We start from the raw sequence: 27,459 nt of genomic DNA, 5'->3' as shown, positions 1-27,459 counted from the left end.
TCCACACAGTCTGGTCTCCAAATTCATCCTTTCGGGACTGAGAATCCAAAGGGAGCAGAAAGCAGGAAAAAAATTTAAAAGGGTTAAGGATGATCAGTTAGTAACAATTCAACTAAAAGGCAGGGAGTTTTGGGCTCATCCCGTTTTGCTAATTTGGAACGCAGTGCAGGAGTGCTGCATTTATTTAGAGATATTGAACTAAACTTTGGAGACTTGCTAAAGATCCCATAGCACTCTCCCAAGGGCAAACAGTTCTAGAGACCAGAGTCTCAAGTTTATTCAACATGGAAACAGGCCATTCAGACCATCTTGTTCATATCAACCTTTGGCCCATAGCTCTCTAAGCTCAATGCTCATGTGGACACATCTTAAATGCTGTCACCACCCCAGCTTTAACCACCCTTGTGGACAGTGTGCTTCACTAGCAATGGGATTTCACCCGAAACCCACCCAGTCACAGGGAATCCTGATCATCACCTCCTTTCCTGACATCAGTAGTGTGTTAAATATGTGCATCTTTTAACTGTAGCATGCCAATTTAAAGAGGACCACTGCAGAACCTAAAGTGTTTCTTCAGAATCCTCGCTTCTGTACAAGAAATTCAGATGTCTGGCAGTTGTAAAGGTCCTTTGGCCCATCTAGTCCGTGCCGAACTATTATTTTGCCTTGTCCCATCGACCTGTACCTGACCATACCCCTCTAATCCATGTACTTAGGCAATTTCTGTTAAATGTAAAAATACACACACAGAATATGCAACTTTTATCTCCTGGGATGTAATGGGTTAAAAACTTAAGGTGCAGAGTAACTCCAGCTAGTGCACAAAAGCTTTGATCCAAGAGTGTGTTAGGACAAACAATGGTCTCACCGTATAGATGGCCAGAATAGCCAGTTGGTTGTAGGGTCGCCCATTTTTTGGTGCAATTTGTTGAGCTTTCAAGTACCAACTGTGGAGAAGAAAGCAGAGATTAAATACTGTCACATTCCAGTTCCATCAGCACTGTAAACACACCCCCTCCTGCTAAACATCCACTCATCAGATGGTTTATGCCACTTCAGAGATTTATGACTGAACAGTTTTCCCACAGTTGAACACAAACAGAGGAAGTCACATTCATGGAAAGAGCCAACACAATTAATCTGGCCAGCCTCACTTCAATGAACAGCACACTCACCCTTCAATCCTATGCCCCACAGAATTTATACAGCTCACCCCGAATAGCCCAACATTAACCACCTGGCTTATGAATTGAATGCTGAAAACTGCCTCTTGGCCCAGTCTGGGACACAGTCCGAGGCCTGGTCCACCTTCTCAGTTGCAGAGCTTGTGGCTGAGTCCAAAGATTCAGTACCAACAGCTTCGAGGTCCTTGCAAACATCAGCTGGCAGGGTCTCACTTCACAGATCGGGTGTCTAATCACTGCCAGCATAGCTGTTTTCTGGCCCTCACGTTATGCCTGGAACGGCATCTGCTGTTTCAAGTGATGCTTGTCCAGAGTCCTGGCCAAACTCCACTCCCCGAGACATGTGCTTTACTATCACTCGGAGACATTACCTGCCCATTGCTGTTTCAGCCTGAGGAAAGATCGCTAATCCCTGAATGATCCTGCTTCACCTGTTTAATTCACCGCTCTGGCCTCCTATCTCGTCTCCTCACCTGCCCATCACCTTCCCCAGTACCTTGCCTCTTGCCTCTTATCCCATTGTCACTCACTTTTCCAATCAGATTCCTCCTCCTCCAGCCCTCTGCCTTTTCCACCTATCACCTCCCAGGTTCTTACTTCATCCCCCCCCACTCCCATCCACTAGGCTTCACCTATCACCATCTAGGGGAACAATGACTGTTTATTAATTTCCAGAGATGCTACCCTTCAGCATTTTGTGTACAACTCAGAGACCTGTCCTGTCTATTGCTGCTTCAGGCTGGGCAATGATCACCAATCCCTGTTTGACCCTGCTATGAGAGAGTGAAATTCTTTTATTTTATTTATTTAGAGATACAGTGCAGAACAGGCCCTTCTGGCACTGCCCAGCAACCCACTGATATAACCCTGGCCTAATCACAGGACAAGTTACAATGATCAATTAACCTACTAACCAGTACATCTTTTAACTATGGGAGAAAACCAGAACACCCAGAGGAAACCCACGAACACACAGGAAAGACGCATAAACTTCTTACAGAGAACACAGGAAATGAAAGCTGAACTCTAACAACCAAGCTATAAAAACGTCGTGCTAACCACTCCGCGACAGTGGCACCCAGTACCCTCGCTCCCAAGGTAGCACGCTGCCTGGCCAAATCCAGTCTTCCTCCAAATCACTGCCATTCCCTTCACACCCACTGCATTCTGGCCACAATCACAGAATGTGCATACCTTTGCCCGAATTCCACACCCAATCCATCATAGACTTTCTCCTGTCACTGCCAATGAGGCACAACAGACTGAAGTTGGGCCATTTCACAGAAGAGTCAAAATAAACAAGCCAGGCCTTTTCACTTTGGAGTGAAGGAAAATGAGAAGTGACTTGAAAGATGAAAAGGGGCATAAACAGTCTGGACAGAGACTTTTGCACAGGGTGGAAATAGGTAATATCAGGGAACATCATTTTAAAGTGATTGGAGGTAAGTTTACGAGAGATGTGAGAGGTAGGTTTTTACTAATGTGCAGAGTGTGAAGAACACCTTGCCAGAGGTGATGGTAGAGGAAGATACAGTAGGGATGTTCAAGAAACTTAAGACACATGGATGAAGGAGAAATTGAGTGCTACGTGTGAGTGAAGGATGAGATTGATCTTAGAGTATGTTAAAGAATAGGCACAACACGGCACACCGAAAAGCCGGTACTACTCTACATAAACAGGCCTGAATGTAGCTGGAAGGATGAATAGTAGTGAGGTACCCCAACAATCGGCTCTTGGTCCACAATCAGTACAATTTCTATTATTGACCAGGAGAAACTTGCAAGTTATTCAAGTATACCAATGACACAAAAATGGGGGGGAAAGATAAAACGGCTGAGTAACACAGTGTACAGGGGAGAGGACATGTTGTGATGGTGGTACGGTTCTGTAACACGATGTACAGGGGAGAGGACATGTTGTGATGATGGTACGGTTCTGTAACATGATGTACAGGGGAGAGGACATGTGATGATGGTATAGTCTGTAACACGATGTACAGGGGAGAGGACATGTGATGATGGTATAGTCTGTAACACGATGTACAGGGGAGAGGACATGTGATGATGGTATAGTCTGTAACACGATGTACAGGGGAGAGGACATGTTGTGATAATGGTACGGTTCTGTAACACGATGTACAGGGGAGAGGACATGTTGTGATGATGGTACGGTTCTGTAACACGATGTACAGGGGAGAGGACATGTTGTGACGATGGTACGGTTCTGTAACACGATGTACAGGGGAGAGGACATGTTGTGACAATGGTACGGTTCTGTAACACGATGTACAGGGGAGAGGACATGTTCTGATGATGGTATAGTCTGTAACACGATGTACAGGGGAGAGGACATGTTGTGATGATGGTATAGTCTGTAACACGATGTACAGGGGAGAGGACATGTTGTGATGATGGTATAGTCTGTAACACGATGTACAGGGGAGAGGACATGTTGTGATGATGGTACGGTTCTGTAACACGATGTACAGGGGAGAGGACATGTTGTGATGATGGTACGGTTCTGTAACACGATGTACAGGGGAGAGGACATGTGATGATGGTATAGTCTGTAACACGATGTACAGGGGAGAGGACATGTTGTGATAATGGTACGGTTCTGTAACACGATGTACAGGGGAGAGGACATGTTGTGATGATGGTACGGTTCTGTAACACGATGTACAGGGGAGAGGACATGTTGTGACGATGGTACGGTTCTGTAACACGATGTACAGGGGAGAGGACATGTTGTGACAATGGTACGGTTCTGTAACACGATGTACAGGGGAGAGGACATGTTGTGATGATGGTATAGTCTGTAACACGATGTACAGGGGAGAGGACATGTTGTGATGATGGTATAGTCTGTAACACGATGTACAGGGGAGAGGACATGTTGTGATGATGGTATAGTCTGTAACACGATGTACAGGGGAGAGGACATGTTGTGATGATGGTATAGTCTGTAACACGATGTACAGGGGAGAGGACATGTTGTGATGATGGTACGGTTCTGTAACACGATGTACAGGGGAGAGGACATGTTGTGATGATGGTACGGTTCTGTAACACGATGTACAGGGGAGAGGACATGTGATGATGGTAGGGATCTGTAACACGATGTACAGGGGAGGGGACATGTTGTGATGATGGTACGGTTCTGTAACACGATGTACAGGGGAGAGGACATGTGATGATGGTAGGGATCTGTAACACGATGTACAGGGGAGGGGACATCTTGTGATGATGGTATAGTCTGTAACACAATGTACAGGGGAGAGGACATGTGATGATGGTAGGGATCTGTAACACGATGTACAGGGGAGGGGACATGTTGTGATGATGGTACGGTTCTGTAACATGATGTACAGGGGAGAGGACATGTTGTGATGATGGTATAGTCTGTAACACGATGTACAGGGGAGGGGACATCTTGTGATGATGGTATAGTCTGTAACACAATGTACAGGGGAGAGGACATGTTGTAATGATGGTACGGTTCTATAACACAATGTACAGGGGAGAGGACATGTTGTAATGATGGTACGGTTCTATAACACAATGTACAGGGGAGAGGACATGTGATGATGGTACGGTTCTATAACACAATGTACAGGGGAGAGGACATGTGATGATGGTACGGTTCTATAACACAATGTACAGGGGAGAGGACATGTGATGATGGTACGGTTCTATAACACAATGTACAGGGGAGAGGACATGTAATGATGGTACGGTTTTATAACACAATGTACAGGGGAGAGGACATGTGATGATGGTAGGGTTCTGTAACACGATGTACAGGGGAGGACATTTTGTGATGGTGGTACAGCTTTGTAACACGATGTATAGAGGCTGTGTGAGTGGGTGAAAACTCGGCAAATAGAGGTCACACACCTCAGTAAGAGACAAGTCTGATTATCTAAATGGGGAAAGACTGACAATGTGCAAGTACAAAGGGATTTGGTTGTTCTTGTGCATGAATCACAAAAGGAAGCTTGGTACACTGCATGGCTTGGGGGGCAAGTGGCACACTGGCCTTTACCATAAGGGGGCTAGAAATATTGATAAGTCTGAATTGAATGATCATTATTGTTATTATACATAGGCACAATGAAATTCTGTTTGGCTTCCTCTCAGGCAATTAAATAAAGCGGTAGATAAAAACAAGACAGATAAGTAAAAAAAAAGATAAGTAGCAGAAAATAAGTTGCAGCTGCACCAGAATATCACAGTAATGCACAAAGTGCCATTAGTGCAAGTATTTGAGTCCTTGAGTGTGCATGTGTGTGCTCACAGTTTCCATCATTGCTCTGTGGGAGTGCTGTGATGATGCACCTGGACGACTGAGCAGTTACCAACTATAAGTCATAGAAGTATGAGGCCATTCAACCCATTGAGTCTTCTCTGCCATTCCATCATATCTGATTTATATTTCTTTCCAACCTCATTGACCTGATTTTTCGCAGTAAATTTAGACTCCCTTACTAACCAAGAACTCATCAACCTCCACTGTAAATATACTCAAGGAATTTGCCTCCTCAGCCAACTGTGGCAATGAATTCCAGTTTCACTACCCTCAGGCTAAAGAAATTCCTTCTCATCTGTTCTGAGGCTGTTCCCCCGGTCCTGAACTCCGCAACTATTGGAAACATCCTTTCAACATCCAGTCTATCTGGGCCTTACAATATGTTTTAATGAGATACCCCACCCACCATTCTTCTAAACTCTAGCGACTCCAGGCCCAAAGCCATCACACACTCCTCATACATTAACCATTTCATCCCCAAGATCATTCTTGTGAACCAGGGCAAGAAGCTCTGACAACTCCAAATCAAGGGCTAATAGATTTTGTTGGGTTAGGGCAGGGGTCAGCAACCTTTACCACTGAAAGAGCCACTTGGACCCGTTTCCCACAGAAAAGAAAACACTGGGAGCCGCAAAACCCGTTTGACATTTAAAATGAAATAACACTGCATACAACGTTTTGTTTTGCCTTTATGCTATGTATAAACAAACTATAATGTGTTGCATTTATGAAATTGATGAACTCCTGCAGAGAAAACGAAATTACATTTCTGCATGCAACAAAAACATGTTGACCTCCGAAAAAAAGACGTTGGGTTGAAGGTTACTTTTAAGTAAAATACTCAATGTCTATTTGAGTCCTTCTTGTATTTATGAAAAACGCCAAACTTAAATTTGCCGCCAGCAGCAAACCAAAAATAACGTCAGCCAGCTGTCAACCTGAAAAATAAAAGGACTATTTCGCTGAACAATGAAAGCATATGAATATACGTAAAATAATAGGCAATTAAAATATTTATCATCCTTGTTCAGGTTGACTCACACCTGACAATGCAGTCGTATTCAGTAGGGATGGATCGATGCTTAGGGGAGTGACCAGGAAGGATAATGTGTTTTTTTTCCTCTCTGAACTCACAGAAGCGTTTCCCAAATGATGTTTGCATTGCGATGATTGCCCAATGTAAATACACCGAATTTATCATGTCGTGACCTTTTCTGAACTCTCTCAAATTGGGGAAGTGAGACAATGTGCCTTTCTGTAAATCTCTGGCAAGCAACGTCAACTTGCGCTCGAATGCCAAAACATCCTCCGACATGTGCAGGGCTGTACGTCTTTACCCCGTTGAAGAGCTGTGTTCAGCGTGTTCAGGTGCGCTGTTATGTCTACCATGACGTGTAGCTTTGCCAGCCACTCTGGCTGTTCCAGCTCAGGAAAGGTGGGCCCTTTGCTGCCCAGGAAAGTTTTCACTTCTTCCAGACACGCGACAAAGCGTTTCAGCACCTCCCCTCTGGACAGCTAGCGATAAAAACACGTTGTAGCGGTGTGCTACACGCAGTCAGTAAACTGCAGTCAAAGATAGCTTTATTCGAACTAAACAGCCTTGCTTTTAAGCCTCCCTCAACCCGCCCCCCATGGGCGCGGATGCTGCAAAAGACACGTACTCACAAACCCCCGTAGGCTATCTCCCTTAGCCTGAACGCTGGCTAATTGTGAGCCGGTTCGGATGTGTCAGGAAATGGGTCGCCACAAAGTCTTATTTAGATTGTACAAGATCACCATAATCTTCAAATTTAGATTTACATTTCAAAAACTAACAAACTAACATAAAATACATTTTAATTAAATACTGACCATGTAGCGGTGTGCTACACGCAGCGCTAAAATTACGACACGGAGTCGGTAACTGCAGTCGAAGGAAAAAACTTTATTCGAAATCTTCAGCCTCACTTTTAAGCCTCCCTCAACCTGCCCCCCATGGCGCAGAGGCTCCAAAGCTCTGTGCTCGCAAACCCCCGTAGGCTATCTAATTGTGAGTCGGTTCGGATGTGCCAGGAAAAGGGTCGCCACAACCAATTATTTCCCAAAGCAACAGGGAGCCGCAGCACAGACGTAAAAGAGCCACATGCGGCTCCGGAGCCGCGGGTTGCCGACCCCCGGGTTAGGGCCTTAGAATGATGCAGCCATAGCAGGTAGAGGGAGGCAGTGTCAACAGCATCAACCTTTGAGGCTGTAGGCTGGGAGATCGGGTCCAACTGCACAGACAAGCACACAAACCCAGAAACCTTGTCTCACTGCCAACAGGGAGAAGGTACAGAAGCCTGAACACCAATACTCAGCGTTTTAGGAAAAGCTTCACCCCTTCACCATCAGAATTCTCAGCAGTCCATGCATCCATGAACACTACCTCACTATTCTTCTCTTTACAATATTTATGTTGTAATTTATAGTAACCTTGTTAGTCTTTGCACTGCAGTTTGACACAAAATCAAAATTCATGTCATATATGACAATGATAACAAATCTGATTGTGACATATGGGGAAAGGACGGTATTGCTGTGCTAACAACAGATTAGTATAAATCAGAAGACAATCCAAAATATAAACACGCAAGGGTAGATTCCACTTCTCATCTGCACAACGATACTGCACCTGCGTGCCTTGCCGTAGTTGGTGGTGTCATTGGCTTGCTCTCTGTAGCGGGCAATATCTCCTTGACAGATCAGACACCGCTGAGCACTGATCAACGCATACTTCACCTGGAGGGCAAACACAACTGGTTACCAGTTTGAAACTGTAGAGGAGTGCTGAACACTTACAGTGAGGCTGCTACTCCAGAGCTACTGTGAGTTGGAGCAGAACACAACTGGCCAGAAAGCAGAGCACTACAGAGCGAGAACCTGAATTTCTCCTGAAAAAAAAATGTTAAATAGAGGAAGAGGAGAATTTTTTTTAAATTAAATGGGTCCAAAGTATACAGCACCTTCTTCATGAGGAGATTTGGTATGTCACCAGTCTAGCAAATTTCTACAGATGCACTATGGAGAACATTTAGACTGGTTTCAGCAGGATTAGATGGGGAGCAAGGGTAAAAAAAGAGCCTGATGGAACCAGTCCAGATTAAATGTAATCATACCCAGAAAAGCACAGCTTCAAAAAGCCAGGGAAATTTATTAACTCTTAATTCATTATTTCCATTTCTCCCAGACCAGCTTAATCACTGCTGCAAGTCTCACTAGTACTCCCAAGAGATTTTTCAGTTATATTAACAGAAAAAGGATAATATTGTTCCATTGTTCAAGAAGGGAACTACAGGCCAGTGAACTTGACCAGTTCAACAGAAGTTACTGCAGAGACATACTTGGATAGTTAAAGACTGATCAGAAACAGTCAGCATGGTTCTGGAGTGGGAGATCATGTCTGGTGAATCTTTCAAAGTATCCTTTTAGTCCTCTGGAGGTAACTAAGGGGACAGAAGAAGGTAGGGCAGTGGATGTTGTCCATACAGTGCCTATAAAAAGTATTCACTCCCCTCCCCAGAAGTTTTCATGTTTCATTGTTTTACAACATTGATTCACAATGGATTTAACTTGACTTTTTTTTTTGACACTGATCAACAGAAAGTGACTCTTACATGTCAAAGTGAAAACAGATCTCTACGAAGTGATCTAAATTAATTACAAATATAAAACACAAAATAATTGTTTGCATAAGTATTCACCCCCTTTAATATGACACACCAACTCATCACTGATGCAGCCAATTGGTTTCAGAAGTCACATAAATAGTTAAAGGGAGATCACTGTGTGCAGTCAAGGTGTTTCAATTGATTGTAGTAAAAATACTCCTGTATCTGGAAGGTTCAACTGCTGATGAGTCAGTATCCTGGCAAATTTACACCATGTAGACAAAAGAACACTCTAAGCAACTCCACAAAAAAGTTATTGGAAAGCACAAGTCAGAAGATGGATACAAGAAAATTTCGAAGTCACTTAATATCCCTTCAAGTACAGTTAAGTCAATCATCAGGAATTGGAAAGAATATAACATAGCTGTAAATCTGCCTACAGCAGGCCATCCTCAAAAACTGAGTGAGTATGCAAGAAGGGGATTAGTGAGGGAGCCCACCTAGAGACCTATGACAACTCAGGAAGAGTTACAAGCTTCAACTGCTGAGAGTGGAAAGACTGCACATACATACAGCTGTTGCCCGGGTGCATTACCAAGTCACAGCTTTATGGGAAAATGGCAAAGAGAAAGCCACTGTTGGAAAAAAAAAACTCACATGAAATCTCAGCTAGAGTTTGCCAGAAGGCACGTGGGAGACTCTGAAGTCAGCTAGAAAAAGGTTCTATATTCTGATGAAACCAAAATTGAACTTTTTGGCCATCAGACTAAATGCTTCTGATTCGAAACAAGAAGGCAGCGGGAGAGCACCTAAGGATTTCCAGCAGGAAGACATTTTGAATTCTCGGGGGAAGAGAGAGGCCAGACTGCGCAGGTGCGTGACGTCAGCCAGTTGAGCGCAAACAGTTTAAAAAGGCAGCCATATCCAGCGGGCAGGGGAGCGAGAGGCAGCAGAGTGACAGGGCTTTGGCTCAACGGGCTTCAGCAGTAACGGGACGAGGTGAGGCAGTTGTTAATTGCAAAAGGAGGTAGTACCTGTGAGAGGCCAATTTTCTGTGGTCGGTGTCAGATGTGGGAGGTCCTGGAGTCTCCCGGCATCCCGGACAGCCACATCTGCACCCAGTGCATCGAGATGCAACTCCTAAGGGACCGTGTTAGGGAACTGGAGCTGCAGCTCGATGACCTTCGTCTGGTCAGGGAGAGTGAGGAGGTGACAGAGAGGAGTTACAGACAGGTGGTCACTCCGGGGCCACGGGGGACAGAGAAATGGGTCACAGTCAGGAGAAGGAAGGGGAAGAGTCAGGTACTAGAGAGTGCCCCTGGACAATAAGTACTCCTGTTTGAGTACTGTTGGGGGGGGACAGCCCACCTGGGGGAAGTGGCAGTGGCCGTGCCTCTGGCATAGAGTCTGGCCCTGTGGCTCAGAAGGGTAGGGAAAGGAAGAGGAAGGCAGTAGAGAAAGGGGACTCTATAGTCAGGGGTTCAGACAGGTGATTCTGTGGACGCAGGAAAGAAACTCAGATAGTAGTTTGCCTCCCAAATGGCAGGGTCCGGGATGTTTTGGATTGCGTCGAGGATATCCTGCGGTAGGAGGGAGGACAGCCAGAGGTCGTGGTACATATTGGTACCAATGACATAGGTAGGAAAAGGGAAGAGGTCCTGAAAGAAGACTACAGGGAGTTAGGAAGGAAGTTGAAAAGCAGGACCTCAAAGGTAGTAATCTCGGGATTACTGCCTGTGCCATGCGACAGTGAGAATAGGAATAGAATGAGGTGGAGGATAAATGTGTGGCTGAGGGATTGGAGCAGGGGGCAGGGATTCTGGATTTCTGGATCATTTCTGGATCATTGGGACCTCTTTTGGGGCGGGTGTGACAAGTACAAAAAGGATGGGTTGCACTTGAATCCCAGGGGGACCAATATCTTGGCGGGAAGGTTTGATAGATCTGTTGAGAAGGGTTTAAACTAGTTTGGCAGCGGGTGGGAATCAGAATGTGAGAGCAGGGATTAAGGTAGAAGGACAAGGACATGATGATAAGAGTTCTGAGTTGATGAAGAAGGACAGGCAGGGGACAGAACATAATTGTAGCCAGTTAAAGGGGATGAAACGTGTCTATTTCAATGCTAGGAGTATTAGGAACAAGGAGGATGAATTTAGAGCATGGATTAGTACGTGGATCTACGATGTTGAGGCCATTACTGAAACTTGGTTGGAGGAAGGGCAGGATTGGATGATGCAGGTCCCAGGGTTCAGCTGTTTTAAAAGGAATAGGATGAGAGGTAGAAAAGGGGAGGGGAGTGGCATTGCTGGTCAGGGACAGTATCACGGCTATAGAAAGGGAGGACACTGCAGAAGGAGCGTAAACGGAGTCAGTCTGGGTAGAAGTCAGAAATAGGAAGGGATCAATCACTGTGCTGGGAGTAGTCTATAGGCCCCCAAAAAGCCCTTGGGACACCGAGGAGCAGATAAGCAGGCAGATTTTAGAATGGTGCAGGAAATACAGGGTTGTAGTTATGGGTGATTTCAACTTCCTTCATACTGACTGGCACCTCCTGAGTGCAAGAGGGATAGATGGGGCTGAATTTGTCAGGTGTGTTCAAAAAGGATTCCTGACACAGTATGTGGACCGGCCGACGAGAGGAGAGGCTATACTGGATCTAGTTCTGGGTAACGAACCTGGTCAAGTGACAGACCTTTTGGTGGGGGAGCATTTTGGTGAGAGTGACCACAACTCCCTTAGCTTCAGCATAGCTGTGGAAAGGGATAAAATCAGATGAAATGGTAAAGTGCTTAACTGGGGAAGGGCTAACTTTGAAGGGATGAGGCAGGAACTAGCGAGAGTAAACTGGAAACAGATGTTCAAAGGGGAAAGCACAGAAGTAATGTGGCTGAAGTTTAGAGACAACTTGAGCTGGGTTCAGGATAGGTTTGTCCCACTGAGGCAAGGAAAAAATGGAGGGAAAAGGGAACCGTGGCGGATGAAACATGAAGCAACTCGCCAAGAGGAAAAAGGAAGCATATGTTAGATATAAGAAGCAGGAAGTAGGAGGGGCTTATGAGAACTATAGGGTAGCCAGGAAGGAGCTAAAGAAAGGACTTAGGAGAGCTCAAAGGGGGCATGAGAAGGCCTTGGCATGTAGGATTAAGGAGAACCCCAAGGCGTTCTTTGCATATTTGAAGAATAGGAGGATGATGAGAACAAAGGTGGGACCACTAAAGGATATCTGCCTGGAGGTGGAGGAGGTTGGGGAGGTCCTAAATGAATACTTTGCTTCAGTATTCACAAGTGAAAAGGATCTTGATCAGGATGAGGTCAAAGTAGAGCGGGCCTGTGTGCTGGACAGTGTGGAGATTAAAGAAGAAGTACTGCTGGATCTTCTTAAAAACATTAAGATTGATAAATCCCCAGGGCCGGATATGATACACCCCAGGTTGTTGTGGGAATGGAGAGAAAAGATTGCAGGAGCATTAGCTATGATCTTTGAATCCTCTTTGGCTGCAGGGGAAGTGCCGGAGGACTGGAGAATGGCAAATGTAGTTCTCTTGTTTAAAAAAAGGTAATAGGGAGAAACCTGGGAACTATAGACCGGTGAGTCTTACGTCAATGGTATGCAAACTACTGGAAAGGATTCTTAAGGATAGGATCTACGAGCATTTGGAGAAGTACAGTCTACTCATGGATAGTCAACATGGCTTTGTGAAGGGAAGATCGTGCCTCATGAGCCTGACTGAGTTTTTTGAAGAGGTAACAAAAGAAATTGATGAGGGTAGGGCAGTTGATGTGGACGTTAGCAAAGCATCTGACAAGGTCCCTCATGAGAGACTCATCCAGAAAGTCATGAGGCATGGGATAAGTGGAAACTTGGCTGTTTGGATAAAAAATTGGCTTAAAGGAAGAAAGCAGAGGGTAGTTGTGGAGGGAAGTATTCTGCCTGGAGGTCGGTGACTAGTGGAGTGCCAAAGGGATCTGTCCTGGAACCCCTGCTATTTGCGATTTTTATAAATGACCTGGATGTAGAGGCGGAACGATGGGTGAGTAAGTTTGCGGATGACACGAAGATTGGAGGAGTTGTGGATGGAGCTGTAGGTTGTCGAAGGTTACAAGAGGATATAGACAGGCTGCAGAGTTGGGCAGAAAAATGGCAGATGGAGTTCAATCCGGACAAGTGTGAGGTGATGCATTTTGGAAGGACAAACCAGAAGACTGACTACAGGATTAATGGTCAGTTATTTATGAGTGTGGATGAACAAAGGGACCTTGGGGTTCAAATCCATACATCCCTCAAGGTCACTGCACAGGTTGATAGGGTAGTTAAGAAGGCCAATGGGATGCTAGGCTTCATTAACGGGGGGGATTGAGTTCAAGAGTAGAGAGGTCATGTCGCAACTCTACAAATCTCTGAGGCCGCACTTAGAGTATTGTGTTCAATTCTGGTCACCTCATTATAGGAAGGATGTGGAAGCTATGGAGAGGGTGCAGAGGAGATTTACCAGGATGTTGCCTGGTTTGGAGAACAAGTCATATGAAGCAAGATTAGCAGAGCTGGGGCTTTTCTCTTTGGAGGGTTTTTTTTCGTCTTTTTTTTAAGGATTATATGGGTCGGCACAAGGGCTGAAGGGCCTGTACTGTGCTATAGTGTTCTATGGTTCTATGGTTATGTTTGGTGTAAGCAAAGCACTGCACATCATCAAAAACCTCCATCCCTACCGTGAAGCATGGTTAACGTTTATGCTGTGGTGATGCTTCACTGCAGCAGACCCTGGAAGGCTTGTGAAGGTAGAGGGTAAAATGAATGCAGCAAAATACTGGGAAAACCTGATGTAGTCTGCAAGAGAACTGCGACTTGGGAGAAGATTTGTTTTCCAGCAAGACAATGACGTCAAGCATAAAACCAAAGTTACATAGGAATGGCTTAAAAACAACAAAGTTAATGTCCTAGAGTGGACAAGTCAGACTCCAGACCTCAATTTGTGGCAAGACTGGAAAAGGGCCGTTCACTCACAACTCCCATGCAATTTTACAGAGCTTGAGCAGTTTTGTAAAGAATGGGGGAAAATTGCAGTGTCCAGATGTGCAAAGCTGATAGAGACCTGTCCACACGGACTCAAGGCTATAATTGCTGCCAAAGGTGCATCTACTAAATACACATTTAAAAGGGGGTGAATACTTATGCAATCAATTATTTTGTGTTTTATATTTGTAATTAATTTAGATCACTTTGTAGAGATCTGTTTTCACTTTGACACGAGAGTCTTTTCTGTTGATCAGTGTCAAAAAGCCAAATTAAATCCACTGTGATGCAATGTTGAAAACAATAAAGCATGAAAACTTTCAAAGGGGGCTAAATACTTTTTATTGGCAATGTATGAAAAAACCTTTGATAAAGTCCCACAAGACAGGCTGATCTGGAAGGCTGGGTCACGTGGGATTCAGGGGGAGCTGGTGATGTGGATTCAGAATTAGCTCGATGACAGGAAGCAAAGGGTGATGGTTGAAGGCTGATTCTATGACTGGAGGCCTGTGACTATCGGGCTGCTCCAGGGATCAGTGCTGAGACCTCTGTTATTCATTATTTATACAAAAGATTTAGATGTGAACATGGCACAATTGACAAACTTGCCGATGACACTAAATTGGGTGTATCATTGACTTTGAAGCAGGTTAGTGAATGACAAAGAGATCTCTATCAGTTGGGGAGATAGGCTGAGAAATGGCAAATGGATTTCAATTTGGATATGTCTGAGGTGCTGCATTTTGGACAGTCTAATCAGATTAGGACCTACACAGTTAATGGCAGGGTACTGACCAGTGTCATGGACAGAGGGAGCTGGGAGTACAAGTGCACAGTTCACTGAAAGTGGCTGCACAAGTAGACAGGATGGTGAAGAAGGTGTTTAGCATGCGGCCTTTGTCAGTCAGGGCATCAAGTTTCAGAGTTGGGACATTATGTTACAATTATACAAGTCAGTGTTGAGGCCACACGTGAAGTATTGTGTACAGTTTGGTCACCCTGTTACAGGAAAAATATTGTCAAATTGGAGAAGGTGCACAAGAGATTCATAAAACGACTAAAGGGACTAAGTTATAGGGTGAGGTTGGTCACACTCGGTGACCTCATACATGTTTATAAAATCATGGGAGGTAGAGATATGGTGGGCGGCCACATTCCATTCCCCAGGGTAGGGGAGTCCAAAACTACAGAGCACAGATAAAAGCTAACATGGAAGAGATTTTAAAAATACTTGAGAGGTAATTTCCTTATATAGAGGGTAGTGAGCATCTAGAACAAACTGCCAGAGGAAGTGGTTGAGGCAGGTACAACTGAAACATTTAAGAAGCATTTGGATAGGTACATGCAAGGGAAGAGATAAAAGGTTATGAGCCAAATGCAGGCAACTTAATGGACTAGCAGAGAAGATAGCATGCTAGCATGGACCATTTGGGCTGAAGGGCCTGTTTCAAAGCTATATCTACTCACCGCTTTACGAAGAGGCTTGCTACGTATGGCCATCCCATCCATGTAGTCTTCCAGTTTGAACTGGTACGTGACCTGCAGCTTGTGCAGGAGGTTCTCAAAGAAGCTGGTTCCCTAAAACAGAAACAGACTTGGGATCACAAGCCTGGCTTTTGGTACACATTGCACACTTTGCACTGACAGCATCAGGACACACAATCCTTCTCGCTTCCTCTGAAAATGGAGAAGGAAATACTGTACCCCTCAACTGAGGAGGGCAGAAACAAGCCACAGCTTTTACTGGATGATACCCCTCACCTAACCAAGTACCCTTCCTTTGAACACACAGTTGCAAGAAAATGTGGGTGAAACCTTTTCAATTACCTGGTTTTCTGCATTAATTACTCATAAAACGTGATCTGATCTTCATCTAAGTCCCAATAACAGAAAAGCACAACCTGCCAAAACTAATCGCACGCAAATATACTTCTTCTCATTAATACTGATTACATCATTTAAACAATCAGTCTAGGTTCAAAAAGCTATGTGAATCTCCGAATTAATGCCTTCTACAAAAGGTATTGTCTACAAATGGAGGAAAATCAGTTCTGTTGCTGCTCTCCCTAGAGGTGGGTGTCCTGCAAAGATCACAACAAGAGCAAAACCTGCAATACTGAGGTCAAAAAGAAAACAAGGGTAACAGCAAAAGCCCTGCAGAAATCTCTAGAACTTGCTAAAGTCTCTCTTCGTGTATCCACTATGAGAAAATCACTGAACAAAATGATGTTCATGGAAGGACACCATGGAGGAAACCACTGCTCTCAAAAAAAACATTGCTGCATGTATCAAGTTTGCAAAACACAACCTGGATGTTCCACAACATTACTAAGACAATGTTCTGTGGACAGAAGAGAGCAAAGTGGAACTTGGTGGCAGAAAGGCACACCATTGTGTTTGGATGAAAAAGGGCACTGCACACCAGTACCAAAACCTCATCCCAACAGTGAAGCACGGTGGAAGGAGCATCATGGTTTGGGGCTGCTTTGCTGCCTCAGGGCCTGGACATCCTGCAATCGTTGAGGAAGCAATGAATTCAAATTGTGTCAAGGCATTTTACAGGAAAATGGGGGGGGACTTGATGGAGGTATTTAAAATAAAGAGGGGATAGATCGAGTTGACGTGGATAGGCTTTTTCCATTGAGAGTAGGGGAGATTCAAACAAGAAGACATGGTTTGAGAGTTAAGGGGCAAAAGTTTAAGGGTAGCACAAGGGGGAATTTCTTTACTCAGAGAGTGGTAGCTGTGTGGAATGAGCTTCCAGTAGAAATGGTAGAGGCAGGTTCAGTATTGACATTTAAAGTAAAATTGGATAGGTATATGGACAGGAAAGGAATGGAGGGTTATGGGCTGAGTGCGGGCCACTGGGACTAGGTGAGAGTAAGCGTTCGGCACGGACTAGAAGGGCTGAGATGGCCTGTTTCCATGCTGTAATTGTTATATGGTTATATGGAAAATGTCAGGGTAGCGGCTTGTCACCTGAAGCTTAATAGAAGTTGGATGATGCAACAAGACAATGACCAGAAACTCAAATCAGTAACAGAATAATTTAAAAAGAAAAAAGTTCATGTTTGAAAAGGCCAGATTACAGTACAGACCTTAACCCAATTGAGATGAAGAGAGCTGTTCATGCAAGGTATCCCAGAAATAATGGTGAACTGAAAGAGTTTTGTATGGAGGAATGGTTAAAATTCCACCTTGCCATTGTGCAAGTCTGATCAGTAGCTACAGGAAACGTTTCTTGAAGATATTTGCTGCTAAAGGAGGTTCTACCAGTTGTTAAATAAAACGGTTTACATACTTTTTCTAGCCTCCACTGTGAATGATTAAACAATGTGTTCAATAAAGACATGAAAAGTACAATTGCTTGTGTGTTATTAGTATTATACAGGCTGTGTCTGTCTATTGTGACGTAGATGAAGATCAGACCACAGTTTTTGAGTACAATACTTAATGCAGAAAACCAGGCAATTGCAATGGGTTCACAAACTCTTTCCTGCAACTGTATCTTATAAGGAAAGGTTGAGTAAGCAAGGGCTTTCTTCTCTGGAGAAAAGGAAGGTAACTTTATAGAGGTGTCTAAGATGATAAGAGGCATAAGTCAAGTGGACAAACATAGATCTTTTCCCCCCCACCATGGAAATGGTTAATACGAGGGAGCATAATTTTAAGATGATTGAAGGAAGAGGTAGTTCTTTTTTACAAAAACAGAGTGGTGAGTGCATGGAGTACTCTGCTGAGCTGGTGGCAGAGGCAGATACATTAGGGACGTTTAAGAAACGTGTATGATAGAAAAATAAAGGGTGATGTGGGAAGGGGTAGATTCCACTTGGGAGTATGTCGGCACAACATTGTAGCCTGAAGGGTCTGTACTGTGCTGTAATGTTCTATGTTAATGTATGAACCATGTCAAATGTTAGTATTTAACTGGGAAAAAAAGATTCAAGATTCATGTATAAATTATACAACCTTGAGATTTGCTTGCATGTAGCCACAATGCAAGAAACCAGAAAGAACCCAATCAAAGAAAACAAGAGTAAAAATAAAAATGAAAGCAGAAAAAAAATCATGCAAATAATGGAAGCAACTGAAAGCATTCCAAACCAAAACTGAGTCCTCAGATCAGACCCCAGGGCAGCCTGAAGCTTCGTTTTATCTGCTCATCATAGTAGTGGGCATGGCGCACAGCAACCAGGGCAGTCTTCATAGTCTCAGCACCATGGAGATGACCACCACGGAGACTGAACAAAATCAGCTCTCGTTCCAACCGACACCCTGTCTTCACAGACCATCTAGGCCAGTGTTTAAATTGACCTCATAACGGAACAGCGAAGGCAAGGAAAGCAAGGAAACAGCAAGGACAAAAAGGGCGACGGTTTAGAGGACAAAAGGAAAGAGGGTCAGAGAGGAGCTGGCTGATGAGAAACACTTACAGCAAATAAAAATTTGAAGATCTACAGTTGCAAGAAAAAGTTTGTGAACCTTCTGCAATGTGTTCAATCAGGACATGAAAAGTACAACTATTTGTGTGTTATTAGTATAAACAAATTGTGTTGGTCTATTATTGTGACTGAGATGAAGATCAGACCACATTTTATGAGTAATTAATGCAGAAAACCAGGTAATTGAAAAGGCATCACAAATTTTGTCTTGCATCTATATGTTAAGTTTCCTCTACATATCCTCACCTCATCCAATAATTTTAAAAGCCTCCCTCGGATCTCCACCCCGTTGTCTCCAGAAGGCTCCTTGAGCATCTGCCGGAACTTCTCAATGACCTGGTAGAAGGCATTTTTCCACATTGTCTGCTCCACATTCTGATTGTCAGAGTATTCAATATCCGAGAGAATGCAACGCTCATACAAGAGCAGAATCTCTGCCCTACAGAGGAGAAAGAGGGAAGGATTTAATAACAGAACACACTTCATATACCCTGCAGAGAGAGGAACTGAGTTAATGCTTCAGAGCCATGATCTGAATCAGATTCACAGCAGCTGCAGCTCCGTGCAATAAGGATATTAATCAAACATCCTACAGCACAACATCAAGGGACTTCACTGTCGATATGGGCTACACCCTGCAGTGAAGTACTCAGATGTGATAAACCCCAGACACCAACAATCATTCCAAATGACACAACCACCTCAGTCCACAGCTTCCAGAGAGACTCAGTCTTGGCTTGGGTGCCACTGTAGCACAGCGGTTAGCAGTCTGCTATACCGTGCCAGCGATTAGAGTTCAATTACCACCTCTGTTCCCCATGACTCTGTGGATTTCCTCTAGATGCTCCGGTTTCAGGCCACGTTGAAAAGTTAGGATCAGTAAGCTGTGAGCATATGAGATTGGTGCTGGAAACATGGCAGCTCCAGGCGACTATCCCCAGCACATTCTCAGTCCCTCGTAAAACTAAATTCTCCCATACCAATTACCCCATCTCCAACCCCAGTACAGAGCTCCCACGCATCACTTACCCCTCATCCAATCCCAGTATAGACCTCGCAAACATCCCTTACTGTGTCCAATCCCAGTAGAGCTCCCACACTTTACTTATCCCGTGGCCAGTCCCAGTACAGAGCTCCCACACATCATTTACCCCATGTCCAATCCCAATACAGACCTCCCACACTTCACTTATCCCGTGGCCAGTCCCAGTACAGAGCTCCCACACATCATTTACCCCATGTCCAATCCCAATACAGAGTGCCCACACATCACTTACCCTGTGTCCAATCCCAGAACAGAGCTCCCATACATCACTTACCCCGTATCCAACCCCAGTACAGAGCTCCCACACATCATTTAACCCGTGTTCAACCCCAGTACAGAGCTCCCACACATCATTTATCCCGTCCAATCCCAGTACAGAGCTCCCACACATCACTTACCCAGTGTCCAATCCCAGTAGAGCTCCCACACTTTACTTACCCCATGTCCAATCCCAGTACAGAGCTCCCATACATCAATTACCCCTTGCTAAAGTCGGGAATTCTTTTGTTTAGGTCGGGGGACTGCGAGGGCCATGGCAAAACCTTTAGCTTCCCCCTCTTGAGGTAGTCCTTTGTGGATCTTGAGGTGTGTTTAGGATCATTATCCTGTTGTAGAAGCCATCCTCTTTTCATCTTCAGCTTTTTTTTTTACACACGGTGTGATGTTTGCTTCCAGAATTTGCTGGTATTTAATTGAATTCATTCTTCCCTTTACCAGTGAAATGCTCCTCGTGCCACTGGCTGCAGCACAAGCCCAAAGCATGAATGATCCACCCCCGTGCTTGACAGTTGGAGAGGTGTTCTTTTCATGAAATTCTGCACCCTTTTTACTCCAAACATAGCTTTATTCATTGCGGCCAAAAAGTTCTATTTTAACTTCATCAGTCCACAGGACTTGTTTCCAAAATGCATCAGGCTTGTTTAGATGTTCCTTTGCAAACTTCTGACGCTGAATTATGTGGTGAGGACGCAGGAAAGGTTTTCTTCTGATGACTCTTCCATGAAGGTCATGTTTGTGCAGGTGACACTGCACAGTAGAACAGTGCACCACCACTCCAGAATCTGCTAAATCTTCCTGAAGGTCGTTTGCAGGTAAATGGGGGTTTTGATTTGCCTTTCTAGCAATCCTACGAGCAGTTCTCTCGGAAGGTCTTCTTGGTCTTCCAGACCTCAACTTGACCTCCACTGTTCCTGTTAACTGCCATTTCTTAATTACATTATGAACTGAGGAAACGGCTACCTAAAAACACTTTGCTATCTTCTTATAGCCTTCTCCTGCTTTGTGGGCATCATTTATTTTAATTTTCAGAGTGCCAGGCAGCTGCTTAGGGGAGCCCATGGCTGCTGAGTGTTGGGGCAAGGTTCGAGGAGTCAGGGTATTTATAAAGCTTTGAAATTTGCATCCCCTGGCCTTTCCTAATGATGACTGTGAACAAGCCATAGCCCTAACAAGCTAATTAAGGTCTGAGACCTTGGTAAAAGTTATCTGAGAGCTCAAATTTCTTGGGGTGCCCAAACTTTTGCATGGTGCTCCTTTCCTTTTTCTCACTCTAAAGATGTACAAAACAAAAATAATACACTAATCTTGCTTAAAATATTGAAAAGAATGTTTCATCTTTAACTTTATGACTTTTAGAGATCAGTTCATCTTCTACTCACTTAACTATTCACAGTAACAGAAATTTTGACCAGGGTGGCCAAACTTTTGTATGCCACTGTATATAAACATTACTTCACTGTCAACCAAAAGGCAGATCTATCAATGAAACGAAACTGATAGAATTGTTCCTTTAAACGTGTTTCTCTGCAGATCTGACAGTACACAAAACTGAACCAGGTAAAGTCCTTGCCAATAGAACTGAGCTTCTGTTTTGCTGAACATTACTCAAAATTTACAGGTTATCATTCAGTTTATTTTGGGATTTTGAATCCATTCCCAGTTCTTAGTCTACTGTATGCCAGCATGTCAGATGAAAGCATAGAATGGATCAGTCTCGCAGACTTGTTAAGGGAGTACAGTACAGACCCTTCAGCCCAACATGTTGCACTGACCCTTTAACCCTCCTGCAGAGCCTCTACTTTTGTTGACAATGCTAGAAAATGACACAAGTAGATGTGGGAGGAATGAGGGAGAAGACTCAAAGGAGCACCCTTATTCCTGCCCCATTAATGCTCTCAAAGCTTCTAAATATAGCAAGGGTATCACTGCTTTAGACAAGTTGTGGGTGGCAGGGTATAATAGGGGTGAGCACATGGCTATTACAGCGCCAGCAACCCGGTTTCAGTTCCCATCGCTGTCTGTAAGGAGTTTGTATGTTTTCCCTATGACAGCATGGATTTTCTCAGAGTGCTCCAGTTTCCTCTCACAGTCCAAAGACGTAGCAGTTAGTAAATTAATTGGCCGCATGGGTGTACTCGGGCGGTGCAGACTCATTGGGCCAGACAGACCTGTTACTGTACTCTCTCTCAATCAGGAGTTCCCAACCTGCGGTCCACAGACCCCTTGCTTAATGTTATTAGTCAATGCCATAAAAAGGTTGGGAACCCTTGCACTATTTAAATAAACAGTAAGTCCCTGACTGCCAGAACTCACTTGTAGACAAATTAAAACCTTCCCTCAGTTCCACTCCGTCTTTTAAATATCGCCTCAAGTCCCTCAGATACTGCCCACTCCAGCAGAGGAGAAAGAACACTGCCATTCACTCCGCACAGAGTTCCCATTTGTACAGGTGCCCAGTCCCTCAGACCTCAGTTAGAACAGACAAAGGTAGAAGCAATGAGGCAGTCCATTCACCAGCTCCAGCTAAAACCGAGCTATTAACTGCAGAGAAGGACACAATTCTAATGGAAACTTCAACCAGAAACCACACCTCTCTCCAAGGAAATGGAACATCCTGGTTTTATTTCAGATTTACATTTGCAGTTTTATTTGCTTCCCTCAGTTTTCTGTTCTAATAAATATCCCATCCGCAATTTCAACTTCAGGAACCCGTCGCCTCTACCTCAGCACCTTGCTGCTAATTGCACGTTCACTTGCCTACAATTAGAAATAAATTTGACTGAATAACTTTGTCTGTGCACTGAATGCTGTCATATGAACAGCGATAATGAACCACTAAACCCCTGGAAACTCTGCCTGCCACCTGGCTGTTCCAGGGGAATTCTCTGTGGATCCTGATCAGTGGCCAAACATCACACAATCATGATCGCTCTTCCACGAGATTTCTGAACGACCCAAGAACACTACCTGACTATTTTGCACTATTTGTTGTTTTTTATAATCTTATTGTAATTTATAGTATGTTATATATAGTGCAGTATTGCAAAATAACTAATTTCATGACATAACAGGCCATAAGATACTGAAGCAGAACTTGGCCCACAGGGTTTGCCCCATCATTCCATCATGGCTGATTTATTACCCTTCTCAATCCCATTCTCCTACCTGTAACCTTTGACACCCTGACCAATCAAGAACCTATTAACCTCCAACTTAAATATACCAAATTGGCCTCCATAGCCATCCATGGCAATGAAATCCACAGATTCCCACCTTGACTAAAGAAATTTTTCCTCAGCTGTGTTCCCACTAAGCTGAACCAGCGCAGAAAGGAAATTAATGTGTGCACAAAAGGTTAGTTACCTAAAATAATGTAGTAATAATTATACTTATTGAAAATAATCTTTTAGCTAAATGTTTCTGTTAACTAGTTAGTCGGTTTTTCAAATGCCACAATGCACGTCACTAATTTACGTCACCTCACCTTTCCTGTTCCGGTTTGTACAGCTGCAACACGGTGGCAGCCATCTTTGGCGGACAGTATTCATATCGTAAAGTTTACAAATCCTGTAGATAGCTTACTAAGTTTTTATTGAAAAAACATTGATTCACTATGTCGAATTCAAAAGAAGCGAAGGGCATGAAGTGCAAAAGAACTGCAAATTTGTTGAAAGTTCTGCTGCCAATATGAAGAAAATGTCACAGTAGACATAAGTTCGCTGTAGACTTTTATAAATAATCTTTGTGTTCATTTAGAAGAAAGGTCTCCTAAAGATGAGGTACAAGCTTTTGATTTCTCCACAATTGCAGATTGTGACTTCATATTTGGCGATGAACAAATTAATGCCTTATGTCTAAAATATCATGATTTTACTTCTTATCATCTAAACATACAGCGTGGTCTCCCAGCCCATAGTGCCACCTAGTTGCCCAACTACTTAACCCTAGCCTAATCACAGGACAAATTACAATGACCAATTAAGCTACTAACCAGCATGTCTCTGGACTGTGGGAGGAAGCCGGTGCACCCAGAGGAAATCCATGCACTCTTGAGAGAACATACAAACTTACTACAGATGGTGATGAAATTGAACTCCAACTCTGATACCCAGAGCTGTATTAGCATCACTATAGCCACTCACTACTGTGGCACCCCAAATAGTAAGGGGATTATCTCCAAGTAGGTAAGTTGTTGAGCAAGGTGAAATATAAAGCAAAGAGGAAATTTCAGGACTGCTGACTGTCCCTTCCTGTAAACAGGGTTGGTGCCAAAGGATCGTTATTATACTGTTACCCAAACCAACTGATCATAGACCAGTGGAGAGCAAAACAGAGTAGATGTTGGAAATCTGAAATCAAAACTAAAAAATATTGAGTCAGTGAAAATACTGTAATAAATAGACAGTTTGATGATTTCAAAGTTTCTGTGCAAGAAAAAATTAAATCCAAACTGATTTCAAATTTTGCTCAAATGGTGGCATTTGTACTTCAAAATGAACAGTTTTGCGTCCTTGCACGGTTGATGGGACTTTGGGGGAACCTTTCTTGCGTCTAGTGCAGATTGTGAGCGAGGTTTTAGCCTAATGAATCAACTCAGAAACAAGATGAGAAACCGTTTAGGTGAACGTTCATTTGGATATGTTGATGAGAATCAAAAGCTATCGATTGGATGGAAGTTCTATTAGTCGATAGAGTTTACAGAGAATGGGTAAATGCTAAAGACAGGAGAGAGTAAAAGTAACTGACTTAAAAATGTATGTTATTTTGTTGTTATTCTGTGCAGTTTTATGTCAAATATTTTGTAAACCTACATAAACCTTGCCATGTGTACATTCAGTGTGCACTTACTTTTGTCACAGGAAAAAAATTTGCACAACATAAGATCTTTGCGCACACTGACTACTAAAAATTAGAGGGAACATTGCTCCTCAGCTGTTCTAAAATAATGTTCTTGAACTGTGTCTGTGTTCTCTCATCCACTACAGGAAACATCCTCTCCATATCCATTCTATCTAGACTTTTCAATATTCAATAGGATTCAATGAGAACCCACCTCATTCTTCCAAACTCCAGCAAATACAGGCCCAGAACGCCTCACAGGCTGACCCTCTCAATCCTGGGATCAGTCTTGTAAACCTCGTCTGGACCCTCTCCAATACTAGCACATCTCTTCTTAGATATGTGGCCCTTGAGTGCTCATAATACTCAAGTGTAGTTTGACCAGTCTCAGCATTATATCCTTGCTTTTTTATTCTAGACCTCTGAAAATGAATTCTAACTGTCTTCCTTGTTACTGACTCAACCTGCAAATTAACCTTTAAATCCTGCAATAGGATTCAAAGTCCCTTTGCATCTCTGATTTCCAAATTCATTAGTGCAAAAGAATTAGATGGGGTAGAGTTTGTTTGGTGCATCCAGGAGGGTTACTTTAATCAATAAATAGAAGTCCAGCTGAACCTGGTGATGGGTAATGAGTCTGGTTAGGTGACAGACCGCACATTTCTTACGGACCTCATAGGACAGTAGACAAACAGAAACTAGGGGAGAGTTAATTTGGAACAATTGTGAAGCCCATCCTTAGGTGAACATCGACTTCTCTTTTACCTCCCCCACTTCCTTCTTTTTCCATTCCCCTGGCTCTCATCTCTTCTCCTTGCATGCCTATCACCTCCCTCTGGTGCCCAACCTCCTTCTATTTCTCCCATGGTCCACTCTTCCACTCTCCCCTAGTAACCAGATTCCTTCTTCAGCCATTTCCCTTTCTTATCTATCACTCCCCTCCAGCTTCCCACTTCATTCTACCATCATCCATCACCTTCCTCCCGACCTCCTTCCCATCTATCAGCTCGCAGCTTCTCACTTCATTCCATACGCCCACATTCCTGTCCTCCTCCCCCCCCTTCATATTCTGCCTTCTTCCCCCGGCCCAATGAAGGGTCTAGGCCCAAACTGTCCAGTGTTTATTCCCTCCATAGTTGCTGCCTGACCTGCAGAATTCCTGCAGCATTTTGTATGTTAATCTGCAGAATCACTTTGCGTTAATCCTTTGAGTGCATTAGTTGTTGACACAAAGCGATGCAGTTCACTGTATGTGATTACTAAGTCTGAATCGGAGTCTGCCACTCACCTGAGCTGGGCCATCCTCTCCAAGCCATCCTTGCTGACAGTGTCCCTGGACAGCAGGTTGCTCAGCTGCAACTCCTGGTTGTCTGCCATGCGCAGCAGCTTCCCCAGTTCCTGGTGGTGCAGGGTCTGCACGTGCTGCTCCACCTCCTCAGGGTTCATCTGCCCAGCCTGGTAAGGAGCGACCAATGGTGGAGGCGGGTAGCCCGGGTAATACTGTGCTGAGAAGAGGTTGTTATTACCACCTATCTGATAGGGTACAGGGTACGCCCCATAGGAATACTGTGGGCCAGTCACTGCCGTCCTGGAGTAACCATACGGATTGTCCGAGTTCTGGAACTTGTAGTACGCCGTGGGGGTCGGGTGTGAGTATGAGGAGTAGGTCTCACCCTGGGAGGATGAACTGCATTCATCGTCAGTGTCCAAGAAGTGCAACGGGGTGGCCTGCCCCTTCAGAGCAGGTTTCTGGTCGGGATTGTTGGGGTCCCAAAGACGCCGGGACGTCCCACCTCGACCCCGGCTGCGGGAGCTGCGGCCAAAGAGGAGCCTTGGCCCCGCCTGTGGGGCGTCTGGAGACCCGGGTGCTGTGGACAATAGATCGGTGTTGGCAGGCAGGACCAAGATACCCCGTCCCTTCCCTCTGGGCTCTTCCACGTTCTCCCTTCTCTCTGGGCTCTGATGGAACTTGCCTGCTGACAGGCTGAGATTGGACACTGGTCTGCTGGCTTTGCCTCTCCCTTTAGTCTTTTCCTCGGAGTTTAACTTGGATGTAACAGTCGCTCTACTTACAGTCTCACTGTCAAGCACAACCTTGGGCAAGGCCTTGTCCTCTGTAGTCCTGCAGTTGGACCACCCACTGTCCCTGCCAACTGGCTGCTCTTTCTCAAAAGTTTTCCACTTTTCAGGTGTGTGAGCTCTGTTCTCTTCAGCAACGTCTTCCCTCCAAAGAGTCTGTAGAAGAGATTGAAACCTGCTTGTAAGGTCTCAACCTTTCCTTCCGCTCACCAGCGGTCTTCCTGTCCTTCCCCATTGTCCTCTTCCTTTCCCCATCAGCAGGCCGGTGCTGACACTGAGGACCATCCAGACTGTTGGTGCTTCCTGCGGAACTCGTACTGCAGGTACGCTTGCGGCCCCTGCGTTTGTCAGACCTGGAAGTAGCGCTTGGAGGGTCCCCCTGTTTTTTCCACCCTGGCCTGTAAGCGGCTAATTTGACTGTCCACAGGTTCGTCTGCACCATCTTCCCTCTCCCCTCTCCTCCCCTTCTCCCTCTTCCCAGGTTTGGCCCCCACAGTTGGCTGGATCTTCTCTCGGTCCTCCAGATGGTCCTTGCCAGGGCAGGCAGCCTTACCGCCATCTGCCAGTCTCAGCTCCTCCACCTTCCTCACCAGCTCCTCGTTGCCTAAGCCAGCAGGTGACTCCACACTGAGCCCTTGTGCCCGT

The 27,459-nt window shown here is 44.5% G+C and overlaps 1 protein-coding gene across 1 annotated transcript in view; it reads right to left on the bottom strand.

Annotated features, from left to right (window-relative positions):
• The window catches only part of smg6 (SMG6 nonsense mediated mRNA decay factor), a 234,938-nt gene that overhangs the window by 207,074 nt on the left and 405 nt on the right, over nt 1–27,459 (bottom strand). Inside the window, 7 exon segments of the mRNA XM_059971511.1 lie at nt 869–947; nt 8,144–8,250; nt 15,598–15,708; nt 18,819–19,011; nt 26,024–26,958; nt 26,960–27,172; nt 27,174–27,418. Of these exon segments, the coding sequence (XP_059827494.1) occupies nt 869–947; nt 8,144–8,250; nt 15,598–15,708; nt 18,819–19,011; nt 26,024–26,958; nt 26,960–27,172; nt 27,174–27,418 (1,883 nt within the window).

This window comes from Hypanus sabinus, chromosome 6 (genome assembly GCF_030144855.1).
Source record: "Hypanus sabinus isolate sHypSab1 chromosome 6, sHypSab1.hap1, whole genome shotgun sequence".
Classification (NCBI taxonomy): Eukaryota; Metazoa; Chordata; class Chondrichthyes; order Myliobatiformes; family Dasyatidae; genus Hypanus; species Hypanus sabinus.
Note: the sequence above shows the minus strand (reverse complement) of the source record. Positions and strands in the feature narration are given on the sequence as shown.